At 42.7% G+C, this 22,457-nt stretch overlaps 1 protein-coding gene across 1 annotated transcript; it reads right to left on the reverse strand.

Annotated features, from left to right (window-relative positions):
- Nucleotides 1–18,698: 18,698 nt before the first annotated feature.
- Nucleotides 18,699–20,940, reverse strand: LOC124675715 (EID1-like F-box protein 2). The gene is made up of 2 exons (XM_047211792.1): nt 20,137–20,940; nt 18,699–19,043 (listed from the first exon to the last, which is right to left on the reverse strand). Exon 1 carries the CDS (start codon nt 20,901–20,903, stop codon nt 20,157–20,159), a length of 747 nt encoding a protein of 248 aa, XP_047067748.1. The 5' UTR covers nt 20,904–20,940; the 3' UTR covers nt 18,699–19,043; nt 20,137–20,156.
- Between the last annotated feature and the right edge of the window lie 1,517 nt (nt 20,941–22,457).

A 22,457-nucleotide genomic window follows, 5' to 3' on the forward strand; every position in this document is an offset into this window, starting at 1 on the left:
TACCTCTGTACTCACTTTCTTTCGACACCCTTGCTAGACTCGTGATCCGGAAGTGGAGGCCATCAACGATGGAGCACCGGAAGGAAGTTACGAGCTGGTCTACGAAGAACCTGATCTTACCGGTGGAGTGGAAGGCGTAGACTATGGGATAGTCTACGGACCAGATGACACGGAGGTGGAGGAGTAGTGACATACCCTAGCATCATAGAGCCGAGCAGCGTAGAACTTACCTAAATAAGTTGTTGAGCTCTCTCTTATATTGTTATGAGTTGTAATCGTACTTAAGTAGTATCTTAGGGTGTTCTCATAGGACCTGTGAGAATACCAACTTGTTAAGACAATGTTTGTAATAAAGTATGGAGTGTTATGACCTGCAATGTTTCGTTGTACCACTCGAGGGATATGGCAATTTGTGAAGAAGTCCCTTCACAAAGATCATATCAACGACTTGTATACTACAACATGCAGTGGTATGCTGGGTCACCGCAGCTGGTATCAGAGCAAATGTTGCGACCTTAGGTTGGAAAGACCTAGTATAGGGAAGAAACCTGTAGGAGTCTAGTAGAAATAGTAAAGGATTCTCTAGAAGTATGGAGATTATTCACATGAGAATAGCAAAACCATATATTTTAGTGCGATAATTCTTTATTATAGCTATTATGATGCATTATCACTACTAATATTCTGCTTTTGTATACAGCCATAATGGCGAACACTTTTCCTAAGAGGACTTTGAGGAAAGTTGAGGGTTGGCTCGGTGATTATGATGGACCAATAACAGCTCTCCTGTGTGGGATGCTGAAGGAACTTCATTGCGATCCACGGATACCGTTATCAAGTATACTTACTATGATGGGGAAATCCTAGCCAAGTGCAGAGTATCGGTCCAACTACCGGAAAAGCTGCTGATGAGTCGTATAATGCCATACGGAGAAGCCAAAACTATCACCACAGCCTACCATATGGGCCTATTCAAGGCAATCCTTGAGATAAGGCAGCACAAGTCGAGAGAACTCGTTATGTTCAGAGTTTTCTCATATACCTCATGCCGAGGAAGATGAGGATCCCACTCGAATCATTTGGTGTTAGCACACGAAGTCCTGAAGCTGCAGCACAAGCACATGGATAGCTGTAAGTCTTTATTGACCACGATGTACCTTTTACACATGAAGATGAGAGGTGAGATTGACCACATGCTAGCTGAGTTCACGGACCCTGATAAAGTCCAAACTCGGATGCGAGATTTGAGGGCACAACCACAACATACTACACCTTTCTTTAACCCAGACAGCGATGTAGATTTGAGTGACCAGTGGTCCAAGAGAAATCCACTTACAAGAGATCCACTTACACCCAACTTTGTCCCACACTATCCACACGTGTCAGCATCATATGATACTGGATATGGGGGAGACCACTCATGGAACATAAATTGCTCGGAGTCACCGATCGAGAACTCGACGGGTTGGCGTTTCGGGGAACCTTTTGGTGATGAGGAGGAGCCAATTCCATGTGATACAGGAGATGAGAGTGGTGGGGTTAACCAACACTACGGGCAGGAAGAGAAAGGTACTGATTCCATTTCTTTAGATTTGGAGATGGGATTATCTAAACCATCACAGTACGAAGTAGGTGAGAGTTCTGGAACCAAGAAAAAGAAGAAGAAGAAGATGAGGGGTCAAGTGAATAGGAATCCTCCATGGATGACTGGAGAAGAGGAGCTGTATTCCACTGGGGATATGTATGAGTCTTTATCTAGTTACTTTGGCATGACAGATCTCTGTCTCGGCACTTCGTCCGATTCGGACTACATACCTACGGGAAGAACCTTCATTCCGGACGGTCTTCGGAGGACGGACCGCTGTACTGGATGGACCCTGGGGATGTACGCGGAGGCGAGCTATGATGATGAGGAGTAGAGCTCCAAGGAAGAATAAAGTAATCTAGGTGGTATTGTAATAGAACGTATTTTAAATTCCCGTTGGCTTGGGCTTTGAGCCAAATAAGTGGTTTATATATACCACATGTAATATAAGTTTGTGAGTGTGTTATGTATTATACGGTGTATATACATAATAAATGTTTTTTTTGGATTTGCTTCTTGATTTTATTGTGTGACTAGTTCTGGGCAATGAGTTGAGCTCAGAAAACATTTGCATGGTGTAATTATGAGTAATCGCTCTTTGTTACAGGACTAGGGGGAAATGGCGTTAGTAGAAACCGAAGAGGCTCGCGCAGAGAGCGGGAAGAAAGAGAGAAAGAGGAGGCAGATGCAGCAGCTAGAGCAGAGAACGCACCACCACCACCACACCCAATGTTGCACCCAGACTTCCAACAGTATATGAGGTCAATGGAGGAAGATAGGAGGCGTTATCAGGAAAGTCAAAGCAAGAACATGCAAGACTTCTTTACCCAAGTCATTAATGATAGGGGTAATGAAGGCAAGGGAGTAACTTTATCAGACTTCCAAAATGCAAGACCACTACCATTTACATCAGCTCCAGAACCAATGGACGCTGAAGATTGGCTCATGGATACGGAGCGGAAGTTGAAGACCGTTGGTTGCAACGATGAGGAGAAGATTAGATATACCACTTATCTGTTGTCAGGACCAGCAGCATCATGGTGGGAGAACCTTGTAGCAGTACACCCTCCAGATAAGGTATTTACCTGGGAGGAGTTCAAGAATAAGTTTCGGGATGCTCATGTTCCGGACAGCGTGGTGGAGTTGAAGAAGAGGGAGTTTGAAGAATTAAGACAGAATACCGCACCAATCATGCAGTATGTTCGGGATTTCAATAGGTTATCCAGGTATGCACCGAGGATGTAGATACGAGAGGAGAAGCGGAAGAAGCGGTTCATGAAAGGCATGAATCCATACATGAAGATGCAACTGAGGTTGACACGGACTGCCAAATTCCAGGAACTGATTGACTCGGCAATCACTTTCGAGGATGACTACAGGCAAGTCCAGGAGGACAGGAGGAAGAGGGCTCGTGTAGAGCCAAGGAAGTACCCAATCAGTAAACCAATACCTGATCGGAGTTTCAAACCCCGATACCGACCTACTACTGGTAATCAATACAACCGGGGAGGTCAGAGTCAGAACCCAATTAACCAGATCATCTGCAACAATTGTGGCCTGAGAGGTCATTTGCAGAAGGATTGTCAGAAACCCAGAATCATCTGTTATGGTTGTGGGAAGGATGGACACAACAAGCCGCATTGTCCAAACAAGTCGTCGTGGAGCGAACAGAGCTTTGGAGGACGAGGTGGAAACAACAACAACAACAACCGCAACAACAACAACACCAACCGCAACTACAACAACTACAACAACAAGAGGGGAAAGCCTTATGGAAAGCTGAATTGCACATCTTTGGAACAAGCGGAAGAGTCGGATCAAACAGTCTTAGGTACGCTAAGCATTCTTACTCATCCTGGCAAAGTATTATTTGATACGGGAGCAACCACATCATTTCTTGCATTGGAATTTGTGGAAAAATTCGGGCTTAGATGTTCTAAGTTAGAAACCCCTATAACTGTTCTATCCGCGGGGGGGACGATCTTAGTAACCCACGTGAAAGAAGCACAAGTCCTAACCATATGTGACTGTGTGTATTTCGCGGACCTATTCATCATACCCATGAAGGACATATCAGTCATCTTAGGGATGGATTGGTTGATAGAAAATGGAGCGGTGATTAACTGTGGAGACAAAACAGTATCACTTCGCAACTCCATCGGAGGTCGAATAGTGTTCCAAGGAGATAAGTACAGTGAGTTAGAGATTGGATTGGAACTCAATAGTCTGAAGGAGGTGATAATTGAAGATATTCCTGTAGTGAATGAGTTTAAGGATGTATTTCCTAAGGAACTACCGGGGATGCCACCCGATAGAGAGATAGAATTCACAATCGACTTGATTCCAGGCACAGCACCAATAGCACAACCACCATATAAGATGGGGCCAAAGGAGTTAGTGGAACTGAAAGCTCAGATAGATGAACTGGAACAGAAGGGATTCATTCAAGAAAGTGTGTCACCTTGGGGCACACCAGTTATTTTTGTGGATAAAAGAGATGGAGGAAAGAGAATGTGTGGAGATTACAGAAATTTGAACAATGTAACTATCAAGAACAAGTATCCTTTACCTAGAATTCAAGACCTTTTTGATCAAGTTCAAGGAGCAGGAGTCTTCTCGAAGATAGATTTAAGGTCAGGATACCATCAAATCAAGATCAAGAAGGAGGATGTACCAAAAACAGCATTCGTATCAAGGTATGGACACCATGAATACTTGGTTGTACCATTTGGACTAACAAATGCACCAGCAATTTTCATGAATTTGATGAACAAGATATTCATGAAGTACTTGGACAAGTTTGTGATAGTGTTCATAGATGATATTCTAATCTATTCCAAAGATAAAGAAGAACATGCCAAGCATTTGAAGATAGTTCTGCAAACTTTGAGAGAACATCAGCTATATGCAAAGTTCAGCAAGTGCAAATTTTGGTTAGATAGTGTTGAATTTCTTGGACATGTCATAACCAAAGAAGGCATAGCGGTGAATCCAAGCAAGGTTCAGTCCAGTATTGGAATGGAAATCACCTAAAAATGCTAAGGAGATACGAGGATTTCTTGGCATGGCAGGCTACTATCGGAGATTCATAGAGGGATTTTCGAAGATTGCAGGACCAATGACCAAGTTACTCAAGAAAAACACTCCATTTGTATGGACTGATGAGTGTGAAGCCAGCTTCCAAACACTCAAAGACAAGTTAACCACAGCACCGGTGTTAGCAGTTCCTGAACCAGGAAAGGATTACACAGTGTATTGTGATGCTTCCAAGAATGGACTTGGATGTGTTCTTATGCAAGATCGGAAGGTAATAGCTTATGGATCAAGGAAGTTGAAACCACATGAACACAACTACCCAGTACATGATCTAGAGTTAGCGGCAGTTGTGTATGCTCTGAAGAGTTGGAGACAATTTCTATACGGATCCAAGTGTGAGTTATACACCGATCATAAAAGTTTGAAATATTTCTTCACCCAGAAGGAATTAAACATGAGGCAGAAGAGATGGTTAGAGTTGATTAAGGATTACGACCTTAAGATCAACTATACACCAGGCAAGGCTAATGTAGTAGCAGATGCCCTAAGTAGGAAGAGTACGGAGAATCAACCTACGGAATGGGAAATTCCAAAGGAACTTCGGAAAGAGTTAGAAGATGCTCAGATTCTGTTTATTCAAGGTGATGCCAAAGGAAGTATAGCAAACATGAGGATTATGGATGAAATGTACTCAGACTTGAAATATGAGATTATCCGGAAGCAAGCGGATGATTTGTTCGTCCAAGAGGAAATCAAGAGGATTGGTGAAGGAAGACCATCGGAATTCCATCTAGGGGATTTTGATTCATTATACTTCCAGAAAAGGATCTGTGTACCAGATGATCCAGAAGTGAAATCAACCATATTAAAGGAAGCACATGAAACCCCTTATTCCATACATCCGGGAAGTACTAAGATGTATATGGATTTGAAGGAGATGTTCTGGTGGAACAACATGAAAAGAGAAATAGCACAATATGTTTCGGAATGTCATACATGTCAACGAGTGAAGGCAGAACATCAGAGTCCTGCGGGATTACTCAAACCACTAGAGATACCGGAATGGAAATGGGATGAAATAGGAATGGATTTTGTTACTGGTTTACCAATGACTAGTAAGAGGAAGGATATGATATGGGTAATAGTGGACAGACTTACCAAGAGTGCCCATTTCATAGCCGTAAACACAAAAGATACTGCAGAAAAGCTTGTGGATATATATGTGAAGGAAATTGTGAGTAAGCATGGGGTACCAAAGAAGATAGTCTCAGATAGAGGTTCAATTTTCACATCAGCATTCTGGAAACAACTTCAAGAATCTTTGGGATCCAAGTTGGATTTCAGTACAGCATATCATCCACAAACCGGAGGACAAACCGAAAGAACCAATCAGATACTTGAGGACATGCTTAGAGCTTGTGCTCTGAACTTTGGAGGCTCATGGGAGGACCATTTACCTTTAGCTGAGTTCTCATATAACAATAGTTATCAAAGTAGCATCCAGATGGCACCGTACAAAGCATTGTACGGAAGGAAGTGTAGATCACCAATTTGTTGGTATGAAACCGGAGAGAACAAGGAATTTACACCGGACTACATCAAGGAGAGACAAGAAGTCATCGAGGTGATCCGGGATAGACTCAAAATAGCTCAGAGTCGTCAGAAGAGTTACGCTGACTTAAAGAGAAGAGATTGGGAACCGAAAGTGGGAGACATGGTATATTTAAAGGTTAGCCCAATGAAAGGACTTAAGAGGTTCGGAGTGAAAGGAAAGTTAAGTCCTCGATATATAGGACCATTTAAGATACTCAGTCAGAATCGAGGAACAGCTTTTGAGTTGGAGTTACCGGCACAACTAATTCAAGTTCATAATGTATTTCATGTATCACAACTCAGGAAGTGTTTGAAGGCACCGGATGATCCTATCACATATGAAGAAATAGAACTGCAATCTGATCTAACTTATGTGGAAAGACCAGAAAAGATCTTAGAAGTACAATGGAAGAAGTTAAGAAACAGGGCAATCAAATACTGTAAAGTGCAATGGCAACATCATCCTGAGCGAGAAGCTACTTTGGAGAAGGAAGAAGAATTAAGAAGGTCTTACCCCGAGATGTTCAGGTACCAATCTTAACTTCGGGACGAAGTTTCTGTTAAGGGGGAGAGGCTGTAATAACCCAGAACATAGGAACAACGAAGGGTAGATTTAGAAATGGGATGTGCATTTCATCGCAAAACGGGGAAATTTTCGCGCTTTATTGCAACTAAACCTAAGAGGGATCGAGGTTCTCTCTCATTTTGCACTTAGGGTTAGGCAATGTGAGTTAGGGAAATTTCGACATGATCTCTTTTGTATCTTGTTGATTTGGGGAATTGATTTCATTTGACAAGTGTTAATACATTTAACAATAAGCATTGAGTTATATAAATAATGAACTCATAATTCAAACACAACTTATAAATTCAAATGACTTTGAATTTCAAATTGAATATTAAATACAATATGTAATTCAGAATTTAAACATTACATAAATTGAAAGCTCATAAACAAAAACTTGAGCTTTATTGATCATCAACACAGAATACATAGTCTTTACAATATTCTTGATACAAGAATGGATGAATAATAATCAGAAAAGAAAATAAAGATTACAATTTGCTCCTAAACTAAAACCTAGACTAAATGCTTGAAGAACATCTTCTGGTCATATTCACCTTCAAACCTGCAAAACAAATAACAGGTGCTAGCCAGAATATAAGTGTTAGAAATTCAGTTTGGACAGTTAACAACAATCACTGAAATTCAGTTTGGACAGTAAAATTTGACACTGCACACTTGTGCTTGTCCAAAACCTGGACAGCACAAGATAGGAATAGGCAGACCAACACTGAGCAGGCCACAAGGGGCTCAAGTTTCCACATATGAAGGCTGTTGCTAACCAAGCAACAGCAAGGCAATGCAAGGGATGAGTCACAAAGTAACCAGGCCTTGTGTGTCATGGCCAGAGTAACAAGTAGAGATGATATAAAAGGATTACAAACCCTAGAACCGAGTGCACGATCGACCGGATAAGATTCACCAGCTAAGGGTGAAGTTAGAGCAACACATAGTTCATCCGAGTTCTTGCTCAAGAACAACACAAACACACACAAAATCTCAGCCATCAGAAATCATGGTGACCTAGAGGATCAACCAGAATCTGGAGGTGAAGGGCTTTGCACAAACCACAAGACTGCATCAACAAAACATTTCTTTCTAGGAGCTGGAACAAGGTATACCTAGTTCCTGGAAGAGATCCAATGGATCTAATCCATCATATGCATGAACTGAGCATGGGATGAGCAGATGCTCATATGGGTAGATCATCACTTGGTTTTCACCAAGGATTATCGCCGATCAAAAGCTACTAAGATAGAAACCATCCGGATACGGATCATGTGCACGAGTGAGCTAGAAATCATGCACGGATGCACACACTAGAAAGATCACATGCACGAGATAGCACCCAGTAGATAGCAAAGATTAGCAGCCAAGACTACACAGAAAATCCTAAGTATGCAACCATCATAAACCCTAGATTTCTTCACAGGCAAGCATATTGGCATTCATAGTTAGTATGATCCCCAAATATGCAAGCAAAGATGAGTAGCCAACAAGATCCAACCAACCATGTGAGCAACCAATCAGTAGCAAGGCTACTGAGGTCACATCACACTTAGCACCAATTATGAGAAAGCCAAATAGATCACATCACTATCCAGAAATGGATTCACACTCTTATTGCTTGTAAAAGAATCATGAACAGCAAATTCATATACAAGCAAGTCATTTAAATCATCACTGCATAAGCAATTCATCATAATTTAAGTAATCCAAGCATGAATTTATCACAGATCCATGCTAAGCATGACGATGAGCATACTGTTAAGCCACACAATTTAATTCATAGCCACTAGAGCATGTCTAGATAGCTAAGATGAGCAACAGCACAAGTAAGCAACAGCACAGTGATGCTTGAGCATCAGCATCACCAGATAATTGATTCATATAGCCACAAGTATTAGCCGATAGCAGATCATCGACAATCAATTGATCAAATGGATCAATTATAGCAAGCCAAGTTACACAGAGAGGTTAGCCAACAAGCAAGGAATGATCCAATGGATCATTGGCTTGCAGAGGTAGCACTAAAGCATATCACAGACACCACTGGCACACACACAAGTGTCACAGATGCAACACAAGTACACCTAGACAAGCATAGCATGGCATAGTTAGCTCTTGAGCAAGCACAGTAGAGCATGGCAAGTGTAGAGCATGCTAGGAGCAACGAGTGAAGCAAGCACGAGCATGAACGAGCAAGCAAAGCAAGCATGTGCCAGTACCAGTAAATGGTAATTGGGCCATGAACTTGCAATTAACAGAAGCACAGGCAATTTGCATAAGAATAGCATGGCTCTGTGTGATCACAGGATCACCAGAGAGCAGCAGAACATGAGGAGGAAGAAGAACAGAAGCATGGGAGGCGCACAAAAGAGGTAGAGGTGAGACAGCACTTACTTGCGCCTGGAAGCAGAGGCTAGGGCATGGCGAGGCAGTGCTCGCGCGGCCCTAACGAGTCGCAAATCCAGGGTAGGCGCCGACGTTACGCCGGCGAACCCAGACACGAACCAGCACCACCGTAGCAGCACCTGAGGCGACGGCACGAGTACTGCAAGCAGCACCCGCGCCAGGTCAACCCCAGGCACGTACTCATCGTCGGCGAGGGCGAGATCTCGCCGGAGTTTGTCGAGGCGATTCTCCATGAGATCCAGATCGGAGGCGATTCGCCAGAAGAGGACGAGAAGGGAGAAACTGCGCGGACAGATCGATAGATCTGCTCACGGCGGTTCAGGATCGGGTGGTGGCTACGGCGGAGAAGGCCGGCGATGGCCGGAGCAGGGCGGCGGCCATGGCGGCGACGCCATCGCCACGGGGTCGCCAGAGATTAGGGTTAGACGAGTAAGAAGAGGGCCGAGTGAGAGTGAGTGAGGTGGGCCGCTTCGGCGCCACCGAACCCAAAAGGGGGCCAGCCTATTTAGGCCGTCCCTGGGTTTAAGTGATTGGGCTGGGCCCAATAGGGGTCCAGTGGGGTATTTTGGTCTTTTTACATTTAATAAAAGACCAAAACTTTACCAAATTTTAATAAATCATAAACAACTCTAAAAATCCAATAAAAATTGGATTTATGAATGAAAAATAAATCTTAACAAGAATAAAATATGAAATGGAATTTATGAAACAAATTCAAAATTATGAATTTTTAAGAATTTAAATAATAACTTGGAATTTAAAATTATTATTTCCTTGTATTTAAAATTCAAGGAAAAATCTCAAATAAGTTCAAATACTTATTTTCAAACATTTCAAAATGAAATTCTATTATTACAAGTCATTTCTTTTGTAAAAGAGTATTTTCCCAGAAAAATACTATATTCCTTTTTATTCCAAAAACTATAGAGGTAACTCTATAATTTTCAACTATTTTTGGAATGATTAAAGAAATCACCAAGTAAATAGTTTTACTTTGAATTGTTGTACTTTGTGTGAATTAAAATGGTTTATACTTTTAAATCAATTGTAAATTACCGTTAAAGACATAAATCTTAATACGACACTTAATTGTAATAACTCCACGGGGAAAGGGATCCAACATAAAATAATACATCCATGATTGCATTATTTGGATTTTTATAACATTGTCCTTACCGGACAATGATGCTTCTTACAGAACCCGAGGTCCAGGTTCCATCAATTGCATTGAACTGCACTATCTCGCAGTCCACAGGCAAGTTCACCCTTGCTCATGTCAACTTGATTATTTTCTACTACTTTAATGCAAAGCTATATACTTATCATTCCTGCATCGCAAATGAAATGTTATTTTCCAACTATGAATATGACTATGTGGCTGGCAATGGAACCATGGTATGTGTTGATATGGTGGAGGTTCCATTGCAATGGGTTATATCACCCTAGGATTAATTACCGATGCCGTCCAGTGATTCTAGCGCCGTACAAACCGCGTTGACCATGAGATCTATAATGGCTCTGGGGAAGCCGGTCGTATCTTTTCCCTTCGCACGCCAACGGATTGGTAGAGACGGTGGGGTGCTTGGAGGCACCGCCGCAATAGGTTGGGAAATCCTTTTAAATCCCCATCCATTAGTGATGTTAATCTCTACCATCTATGAAGGATTGTCCGGAGTACACCATGAGTAAAGCCGTATTATCGGGGAAGTCTACTGGAGGTGTACGGTTGGACAAAAGGGTGGGTTTGCGATCGCGGAGAAGGCGGTGTGGGCTTGGATCTTTATACCGGCCTCACACCAAAGGAAGTGTGAACGGGGGCAAGTCCCTGCGAGATGGCAAAAAGGGTGAGATCTCTTGTGGGAAAAGTAACGCACCTCTGCGAGTGTATCAAATTGTGGCTGTCACTCCTTGTTCCGGGAAGGAACCGCGAACGCGGCAGGAAAGGAACTCCACGAAGTTCTGGTCAACTCGTGAAGACCGACGGGCATAGTTTTCATAATAAAAGCAACCTTTTGAAGAAATGATTGCAAAACATGCATTGACTTGAGATTTCCGATCAATGGTCGTAGCTAGTGCATCAAACACCTTTTTATTCTTTTAGAACTTGCTGAGTACCTCCGTACTCACTTTCTTTCGACACCCTTGCTAGATCGTGATCCGGAAGTGGAGGCCATCAACGATGGAGCACCGGAAGGAAGTTACGAGCTGGTCTACGAAGAACCCGATCTTACCGGTGGAGTGGAAGGCGTAGACTATGGGATAGTCTACGGACCAGATGACACGGAGGTGGAGGAGTAGTGACATACCCTAGCATCATAGAGCCGAGCAGCGTAGAACTTACCTAAATAAGTTGTTGAGCTCTCTCTTATATTGTTATGAGTTGTAATCGTACTTAAGTAGTATCTTAGGGTGTTCTCATAGGACCTGTGAGAATACCAACTTGTTAAGACAATGTTTGTAATAAAGTATGGAGTGTTATGACCTGCAATGTTTCTGTTGTACCACTCTGAGGGATATGGCAATTTGTGAAGAAGTCCCTTCACAAAGATCATATCAACGACTTGTATACTACAACATGCAGTGGTATGCTGGGTCACCGCATATGCACTCTAGAGGTTACTTAAATATGAATTCCGAATGTTGTGGAGCTTGTTAACTCCGGCCTGAGGGAGCTCTTGTAGCCCTACACAATGAATGGTGTTTGTTATCCAACAAAAGAGTGTATGTAGCACACAAGTGAGGAGAAGTTATTTATTTGTTATGTGATCAATGTTGAGAGTGTCCACTAGTGAAAGTATGATCCCTAGGCCTTGTTTCCAAATACTGCAAACATCGCTTGTTTACTGTTTTACTGCATCTTTACTTCCTGCAATATTACCACCATCTATACCACCTGTGTTTTACTATCTCTTCGCCGAACTAGTGCGCCTATACATCCGACAAGTGTATTAGGTGTGTTGGGGACACAAGAGACTTCTTGTATCGTAATTGCAGGGTTGCTTGAGAGGGATATCTTTGACCTCTACCTCCCTGAGTTCGATAAACCTTGGGTGATTCACTTAAGGGAAACTTGCTGCTATTCTACAAACCTCTGCTCTTGGAGGCCCAACACTGTCTACGGGAATAGAAGCGTGCGTAGACATCACATAGCATAATGGATGTTGTCACTTCCTTTTCTATTTGTGGAGGTACCAATGCATGCATGTGTTGTCCCTCAAGAGCCCTCTCTAACTGATCCAAGGGAGGGTACTCCCCTGAACAAAGTTGTTGATTCCTTGCCTCCATAGGATGTAGCCCACCAACGCTTCTTGGCAGCTCATCCATGGATGGCATAGTAGGTTTACAAGCCCTTCTAATATTAGGTGGAGCATATGACATAAACAACCTTCTCACAACACATTCACCTAGCTGCTCCAAACCAGTAATAGCTTCTTGCTCCATGAATGTTCTATTTTCTCTCCTCTGCAAACTGTCTTTCCCTTGCACTTCTTATATGGTACACTAGAGGATGGGCATTAGGAGTTTCTTGTGTCCTTGAACCAATGGACCTGCGACTATACTCCATGGCGTATGCCTGCTGATACATTGCAAGTACCTGCTATTTATATGCAAAGACAACTAGACAATAAACGAAAATCATAAGTTAACATAGAAACTTCACAAGTTACTAGGTAGAGATAGTGGAAGCAGAATCATTTCATTGTATATTGCACTGTCACTCCATGTCACTCAGTCTCAAAAGAATAGTCATTCACTTGCTTTTCATGACATGCTTTTTATGCAGAATCTATTCCCTCAAAATCCTGATCCAACCCTGGACCCAAGCCATAGACAAGATCATATGGTTTACATGATGGGACAAGAGGTAATTACACGACACTCCTTTTTACTGCTATTAATTAATGCTACTATGACATATATGACTAACTAAAATTAACTGTCTAGGAAGCAACTCATGTACCAATTGCTAGAGCACATGAACCACTGCCAGAAAGTGAGTTTGTTATTAATGTCAGGGAAAGCATGCCAGTAGCAACAGGAAGGATGACTAATGAAACTACTAGAGAAAGAGCAAGAGCTAATTCACAGAGAGGAAGAGGCACAGGAAGGAACATGGCAACAACAAGCACAGTCGGAGATTCAGCAAGAGGAAGAGGAAGGGGAAAATCTACTACAAGAGCTAGCAAAATAATAAGTGGAGATGCCAGCGTAAGTGGAACTGTAGATCAACCTCATGAAGCACCTGCTGGGAAAAAAACAACTAATGCTAGAACAAGTGGAACTGCACAAGTTAATGATGATGCACCTGCATGCAGAGAGAGGTCAAATAGTGGGTACAGAACATGGCCTGGCAGTTTCTATCACCTGATGTTTGGAGATGACAATCAACAACATAATGTTTTCCCATATTTAAATGAGGAATACATTCTAGAGATGAATGTACAAGAGATGCAACTAAGCCAGAATGCACCATCAGTAGATGACATCTAGATGTGATTCATATTGTAACCAGTTGGTGTGTGACAATTCCAACAAAGCATAAATTTTGGAACTTATTTAGTTTAGATTGTGCTATCAATAAAAACTTAATATTATGGAACTTATGTAATTTGGATTTATGGAACTTATGTAATTTAGATGTGATTCCAATTATTGCTATGTTTTGCCACAGATTTATTCTCAAAACACAATTTTTTTTCACGGAAGACAAGTACATTGATACAAGGATGGCTCACACAAAGCCCCTTATCAACAGAGCACAAACACAGTACAAGATCAAGCAACAAGCTACAATGGTCAACATTATAAACTCTCTCCTATCTCTATTTCTAAGATCTTCCTGGTGTGCCTTCTGCATTTCTTTCTTCCTAGCTTTCCTTCTCTTTATCTCATTGTCCATTTCATTAAGCTTTTCCAGTAGCTGTTTATTTTCCTTTCTCAATGTCTCTGAAATTTCTGCTTCTACTTACACCATCAATCACGGCTTGATCCATTGTTTCCTACGAATTTGAAAAAAGAATTTTGGTTCAAAATTGTCTACAGAATTTTGGTTCAAAATTGTCTACAGAATTTTGGTTCAACAAGAATTTAGGAACAGGGGAGGCGCAAAAGGGGAAATAGCCGGAGACGAGGAAGAAGAAATTACCGTGCATCCTCTCATCGGCGCGGCAGCACCTCTCATCGGCGTGGGGTAGTAGAAGACCGACGTCTCCTTCCATTCCTCATCTGCCTATGTGCTTCCGCCACTGCCACCATTTGTCTGCCTACTCACCATCGACGCCATTCAAGGGGACCTCCCCCGAGCAGCTCCCTGCTCCTCTCCGCCGGGCAGCTCCCCCGCTCCTCTCTCGCCGACCAACTGCCATGCTCCTCTTTCGTCGCCCGCCGCACCTCAGCTCAGCTCAACTAGGGTTGGAGATTCGTGCAGCCAACACGCTACTTATGACACCTGGGGGGATCCAACGGGGAGTTACAGACGTGATTCAATCAAACAAAAGGAAAAAAAGGCAGGGGGTTATCAGCAAAAACAACAATGACCGGCGCGGCAAAACTGCAAGCGTGGATGACACTTGGTGGATACTGATTGGCGAGGACGACTGATGAGCCCGATTTGCAAGTTCCTGGACTAACTTATCACAATTTGCAAGTTCTAGGACCAAATCTTCACATGCGATGCAAGTTCTAGGACTAATAGTGTAATTAGCTAAAAAAATCAGCGAAATTCTCAACAAAAATAACTCTGGCAGCCTCGCAAAGAGCTTCTTGTATTTTATGTCGACTTCTCTTGCATCCGATGGTTCTTATGGAACGAAAATCCAGAGTTGTCACACGACCTTTGATGTCAAGTTTTGTCCAAAGATTGTGAACTGAATTCAATGGTGAGGAATTCTACAATGTAGTTGCTCTTATTGCATGCATCGCCTCCGAAAGGGGGAAAAGGCGATGTGGATTTATAAAGGACCATGAGAAAAATCATAAGGGATAGTTCAGCGGAGATTTTGCCTATGATGAAAAACATTAATGAAAAGGTGCAAGATGTCAAGGAATTAGTAAAGGTTTTGAGAAGTAACGGGCGGGAACAACATATTTAGCAGACTTAAATAAGATATTAAGTGCTTGAAATGATCTAGCTACAACACTTAGCCGTAGGCAAGCTTACATAATTATTTCTTCGAAATTCAAGTTGTATTCTTAAAGTTATTTTCCCTGGTTTTCACGGGTTTACTAGAAATTCGTAGAGTTCCTTTCCCGCCATGTTCTTAGCTCTCATCCATATGAAGAGTGACGAGCCGCAGTTCAATGCACACTGCATAGATGCCTTATTTTTCCTACATGTGTCCTTAGCCTTGTTGCACTTTCCACAATTCTCTGGTGTGATTGGCCTGGTCTAAGTTTTCCAAGTCATATTGGGTTCCTCTCTGTGACCCTGCATATCCTCCCTTTGGAATGCAAGACTCTCTCCCTTATTCTTTTCTGAAGGCCCTTGACTAGCTCTACTACTCCTCTAGAGACACTAGTGCCTTCATCTTGCACCAAGATGAGGACGATTACATGCTCCAACCGATAAGTCGGTCGTCGTGTCTACGATGGAGGCGAGCGGTGATGAGCGCATAGCCAGTAAGGTCCCCGCTCATTCTAGGGTATGCGTATGGGGATGGGAGATGCTAGAAGGCGACAAAGAAGATCATATAAAGTGAGGGTTAATTAGAGGGATTCCCAGACGGCAGACCAATGAAAGAAGCGGAGTCATGGCAGGACGGGCGGCAACCCGCCCGCGGTCAGTTTGGCCCAACGGTTATGCTGGTGTAGTGGTGGATACGAACTGGCGTCAGTGGGCCTTGGGACGCGGCTGACAGCCGATTGCAACACTCACATTGGTGATGCCCCCCGAGAGCACTTGGGTCTACCAGCAAATAGACATGATGCTTCCTGAAATGAACTTCACAGAGCTGCATAATACAAAACCGTGGACATATCACCAGTCGAATATCCACCAGATGACATATCACGGGATACAATCGTGCAACTTGTAGAATCACTAACTACAAGTTCCTTCAACAACAACAAAACACTGCTAAAACTTAAAGGTGGGCAAGATTAAGAATCAACAAACCATGGAAAATGAGAATTTCCACTAGCATCTACTGGATGAATAAATGCACCACAAGATGGGTCAAACTTGGTGAGGAAAATACATAATTCTTCCATGTTGTTGCCACCCAATCCTACATAAGATGATGGCGTTTCTTACAATGATCATGAAGCCAAAGCTGCTATAATTTGGAATACTTTCTCGAAGCGTTTGGGCCCTTCTACATTTTTCAGTTGGAAACCTTGTCATTGAAATAGGTGATCTGGATTCTCTTTCCCTCTCTTTCACTTATGAGAAAATTGATAATATCATAAATAAAATTTACCTACTGACCGTGCCCTAGGAAAGGATGGATTCAACGGCATGCATGTTTCTCAACAGGTGTTGGCATATTATTAAGGATGATTTACATTCACTTTTGCCTTGCTTTTTTTTTACGGCACTGTCAATCTCCAATGCATAAATAACTCACACATGACGCTAATCCCAAAAGTTCCCAATCCTGAACATCTTCGAGACTACATGCCCATTTCACTTCTTAAATCACGCCTTAAATTACTCACCAAGCTTCTCGTCGATTGTCTTCAAAAGGTGATCCTCAAAATTGTCCACCAAAAACCAATATGTCTTCATCAAAAGCAAGACTATTCAAGATTGTTTTGCTTGGAGTTTTGAATTTCTCCATCAATGTCACCAATCCAAAAGAGAGATCATTGTTCTTAAACTTGACTTCACTAGATCCTTTGACATGATAGAACATGACATGATCCTATGTATGCTGAAACATTATGAGTTTGATGATCGCTTCATCGGATGGATCAACTCAATTCTTGCTTTCGTCACTTCTTCGGTCCTTCTTAATGGCTTCTAGAAAAAACTTTTCGTTTTCACAAAGCTTGTCAACCCAATATCCTCCATCACCCCATCCCATCAGGTTTATGGTGACTTCCCGATAATCCAATGTGCGACATCCTCTTAACTATGCAAGCTTGTCTCCGTCAACTTCTATGCCTTAAAGGTGTCCTTGAAACTTTTGCTCAATGCAGAGGTATGAGCGTAAATTTCACCAAGTCCTGCCTCCTCCCCATTGAGCTCATCAACGAGAAAGCGGTCCTACTAGCCGGTCTCTCAGGATGCAAGATTGAGACTTTCTCCTTTACTTACCTTGGACTCTCGCTAGGTCTTAGTAGACCTCTTCATTCTAGGATCAACCACTACCTTCTTCCTCTCTCTTGATGGAAGAATCATGGTGAGAGGTGACTAAGGCCATCGTTAGCTCTCTACCCACATTTTATCTCTGCGCTCTCAAATTGGCGGAATGAGCCATTGAAATTGTGGACAAAGCTAGGAGAATTGGCGTGTGGGGAAAATTGGATAATTCTGGCAAACCTAACTTTTTGGCTGCTTAGGACCTAGTATGCAGGCCAAAGTCCAAAGGTGGATTGTGGATCACCAACCTCGCTGCTCACAATGAGGCCCTCCTTATGAAATTCTTGCACAAATTTTTCAATAAGGACAACATGGTCATATAGTTGGGGGCAACCGTTTCTCTGCCAGCAAAATTTACAAGCTGAACTTCGAGCACTTTCAAGTTCCGATTTTCTCGCCATGGACCTAGAAATCAAGATGCACGTCCAAGATATTTTTTGGCTTCTAGCTGATGACCGATTAAACATAAGGGATATGCTAATAAGGAAAAGCTTCACAAGTAATAACAGTGGTCTTTACGGAATATCAAAACCATAATGGGTCATCGGAAACAAGGGACCATATCTTTTGGAGCTGTAATTTCAGGAAACAATGCCTGCAAATCAATGTCATGCTTAATGACAGTCTTGAACTTCCTCATATGATTGCGCTGCAAGTTGTAATTTTGAAAGACCATTTTTCTTCGAAGCATTTGGCACGGTATGCTGGAATATTTGGAAACATATGAGCGCTCTCGTTTTTGATAATATAGCACCTTTCACTATAAATTGGCCGGTTTCTTTCAAAAGAGACTTATTCCTTTTTTTTAACAGAATGAACGATGATCTGAAATCTCTGTAGTGTCTTTGGGCTACGCCCTGGGCTCCTTTTGTTCATTCCCCTCTCCAGTCTTGTAAATATTGTTCTCTTTTAATAAAAAAATTACTGTCAGGGCCTCTCCTACAGTTTTCAGCAAAAAACAAATTGCCTCTAGCATATGGCATCAGAAAGTATAGATCCATGTAAGTTAGGATGTTCAATAAGTCGCAATAAAATCACTCCAACTATGCAACATGGAAATAACAACGATGTTCAAAAAAATTATTTCACATACTGATTTTATTCAAACCAAAGTCTCTTAAGAAAACATGGATTATATGGCGATTCCTTTAGTTCCCAAATTTCTATTGCAGCAAAACACTCATCAAGCCAGTGGAAGAAAATAAAAAGCAGTCAGGAACATCACATGAATATATGCGGTCCAATATGGGCACCAATTTTACAACACGGTCTCATCATGCTGTGATACATATGCTCTGCACATGTAGGACAAAGCGACAGGTCGGCGTGTACATTACAATGACGAGAACAAGTGATAGGGAATCAAAAATAAAGAGACCATGAAGAAACATCAGTTTTAACCTGATGCAACACCATTGCAGTTAGATGCAAAGCTAGCTGCACATTCTTGTCGCCCTGCAATTTTGCCACGTCATGCCTTCGCGCTGTTAGACACAACCAAGATCCAGCAACAAAAGGGCACAAGCCCCTGATTCCTTCTTGCAAACCTGTAACAAATAATGGCTATATTCAGACCATATATCTTCGCTTTTGAAAAACAGATTGTCACTCAAAGATCGGAGCCATTCATGGTCCCCGTGGAACTGCCTGCTCTGGTTGAGCTGCCTCTTGCAATTCTGTTCATCGTCAAACAATAGATGTCCTGGTTATTGATAAGTTGATTTATCGCACATCAGTTATTTTCCAAGGTTTTTTTATTAGCTACAATATACTACTATAGGTACACTTACAAAGAGCTACGAGGTTGGTGCATCAACACCTTTAAAGATACATAAGCAGTGCAGTTTTCACCCAAAGAAATTATAGAGAGAAATAGAGGGAAAACACAACTGTTCGAAGAACAAACAGTTATTATGCTTGATGCGGATTGAACAAAAACACGGGCATAGGAAATATTTGATTTTCAAAATTAGGTACAGCCATGATTCCAACTTCATTTAAGAAAGTAACATGCACTAAGATTAGAAGATAAGAGGTTGAGTCGGCCTAGTGAGCTTTCCTGCCGATATAAACATAGCCACTGATTGTTTTAATATCATGGAAAACAATCAAGAAAATATGTGGAATCTAAAACAAATAGAAGCATATTTTGCAAAATGTTCCAACAAGTGTTGGCTGATCCTTTTGGTGTTTCAGGAGGTAAATATCATGTGCAGGGTAAATCATATGTATGTTTGATTCATTTTTTTTTAAATAAGCCATTTAGCACCTTGATGTATATAATACAAAATTGCACACTGATGATTCTATTACTATGTCCATTCAAATTGCTTGGGAAAAAGGCTTTGTTGTTGATGATGATGATTCTATTACTATGTCCATTCAAATTGCCAGCCCATAGAAAATTGACATTTGTAAACAGATTGAAGAATTAATGTTCGACCAGCAATGAAAAATGCTAGAGTTCAGTTTGCAGCTTCGCAATTTAAAAAGTATGAATGATTCATAATAAAAGGATTATATCTGATTATCTTCACGAGTATAACAAGTAAAGAAATAAACCTTTGAAGGTAAGGGTAAGCCGCACACTGAAATGAAAATAATGACATCAACCAAGAAAACATAGTAGCGAACCATCACCTGATTCATGTTGCTGATGTTTACTCCTCGGGCGCCTCCTCAGAATCCGAGAGCGGTAGCAGGGTACCCAATCCAATAACATGTCCATTGAGGCACACAAAGTACTCCACGGAATCGTCGTAAGCCCCCAGCCTGGCGGAAGCACTGGCCGGCATCATGTCGGCGTGCAGCATGTTCCACAGCTTAGCCTTACAATAGGGGCAGACCTCCTTGGGGTGGAACCTAGCCCGCTTCTCAATCAAGATCTTCTTGACCCTGGAAGTGGCAAACGACTTGAAGATGCCACGGAAGAAGCCCAAGTCGCCCTCTTCCCCCTGATCGAGATGCTCGCAGGGATCGGACACGTACAGGACGTCCATCCTACACTGCATGGGCAGGAAGCTCTTGCCCGCGGTCCTGGAGAAGCGCGTCCTGAACACGAAGTGGCCCGGGACGTGGACGTTGCCGAAGAGGCCCCCCTTGGTGCACCCGTTGCAGTAGATGAGCAGCTTCCCGAGCGCCTTCCAGTTGCCGTCCACAATGTGGCTGCCGTCGGAGTGCAGGTCGAGCATCATCTTGGGCGCCCTGGCGTGGCAGAACTCCTTCCAGAGCACCTGCTTGGCCACCTCGTCGAACCACTTGCAGACGCAGGAGAGGGTGGCGATCAGCCGCGGGTTCCAGTTCATGTGGCGGAAGACGAGGAAGAGCGCGTCCTCGCTCAGGTGGCCCTTGGTGCAGGAGCAGGTCGCCGAGTGCGTGCAGCGGTGCTGCTTCACCACCAGCACCATCTTCCGGCGGCCGAATCGGCTACCAGCAGCCACGCCACGCCGCGACGCCTACCTCCCCATGCGTTGCGCCCCCTTGGGTCCTGGTTGGATTTAGCAAGTCAGTTACAGGAAGAGCATTCAATCGCTGCTTGCTACTGCTATAACAGATCAAATAAAGGATAAGCCATCTCCGGCTAATTGATCCGATGCAGCGGGGGCGGATCTAGATGCTGCGCCGGGCGCGCACCCAAAATTTGTGGGGGTCGGTCCGGGATCAAGTAATCAACGGGGTGACCAAAAGCTCGTACCTTGAAATCCACCTGCCAAGACTGCTGACGGGGCGGAGACAGCAGGGAGGCGACGAGGCTGAACCGGGACGGCGACGGCTGGCGGCGGCGCGCGCGAGCGGAGGTTGGTTGGAGTGTGTGAGGCGTCAGCCGAGACGCTGAGCTACGGCAGGGCGGCAGGTCTAGAGCGCGGCGGCGGCGGCGGCGGCGGAGTCAGTGTGTGAGATATTTTTGTGGCCGCATTTGGTGGGATTGGAGCTTTGGGGTAGGGCAGGAGAGGAGCATGAGAGCGGCTTGCGGGAGGAAGGGATCGGGGATGAAGAGGAAAGGGACGGCGAGAGTGGAGGGGAAAAAGTCAGGGAAGACTGATTTTGATGGTTCAGATCCTTTTGGCTGGTAATAGATGGAGGGTGGATATTTCACCGTATCGATGAGGGTATTATACTAGGCCAGTCCAGATCAATTTATACGGACCAGAATTGAATATTGATAATCGTTCTACATACATTCATATTAGTGACAATTAATATAAATCGAAAATTTAATATTCTTCTAATCATTCTAGATACATCTTACTCCGGAGTACATCTATATTAGTTATAATTAATATGGATCGGAGAGACTAGTAGTACAATAGACATTTTTTTACTTATTATAGTATGAAGAGAAAGACATTAATGGTCTATGTGTGCTTTTACGAAGCAACTCCTTAAATTCACCATATTTTTATCACCAAAAGTACTACTCCAAAAGTCGACTTCTTTTAAATAAGCGAACTGACACGTTAAAACACATCTATGTAAACCAAATCTTACTCAAAACTATGTCCGTTAATTTGAAATCCGAGGCAATAGTAAGCTTTGGAAATTATTATTTCTGGATTTTACTAGCAACGGCGCCATATTAGGCAGGCATACATGAAAGAAAAATCAGATACATGTGTGCTTTTATGTAGCTTCTCCTCAAATTATTATCTTTTTAACAAATAAGTCTTCCTTTTGAAATTAAGAGAAATAGCCGCGGATAGATACATGTGTATCTAAACAACCAAAACTATGTCAAAACAACAAAATAAGTATATGCACCAACAGATAAAAACAAATAAGGTATATGCACCAGCTAAACAAATCAGGTATGTGCACCAGCAGATGAAAAACAAATGAGGTAGGAGTATTATTTTTTCCTGTCGACGGCATGGGCCGTAGATACTTGTAGGAGATTCCGACGCCACGGCTGCAGGTGGCTCCCTGATGTGTGGGACAAGTGGACGCGGAAGGTACCCACTTGG

This window comes from Lolium rigidum, chromosome 7 (assembly GCF_022539505.1).
Source record: "Lolium rigidum isolate FL_2022 chromosome 7, APGP_CSIRO_Lrig_0.1, whole genome shotgun sequence".
Taxonomy (NCBI): Eukaryota; Viridiplantae; Streptophyta; class Magnoliopsida; order Poales; family Poaceae; genus Lolium; species Lolium rigidum.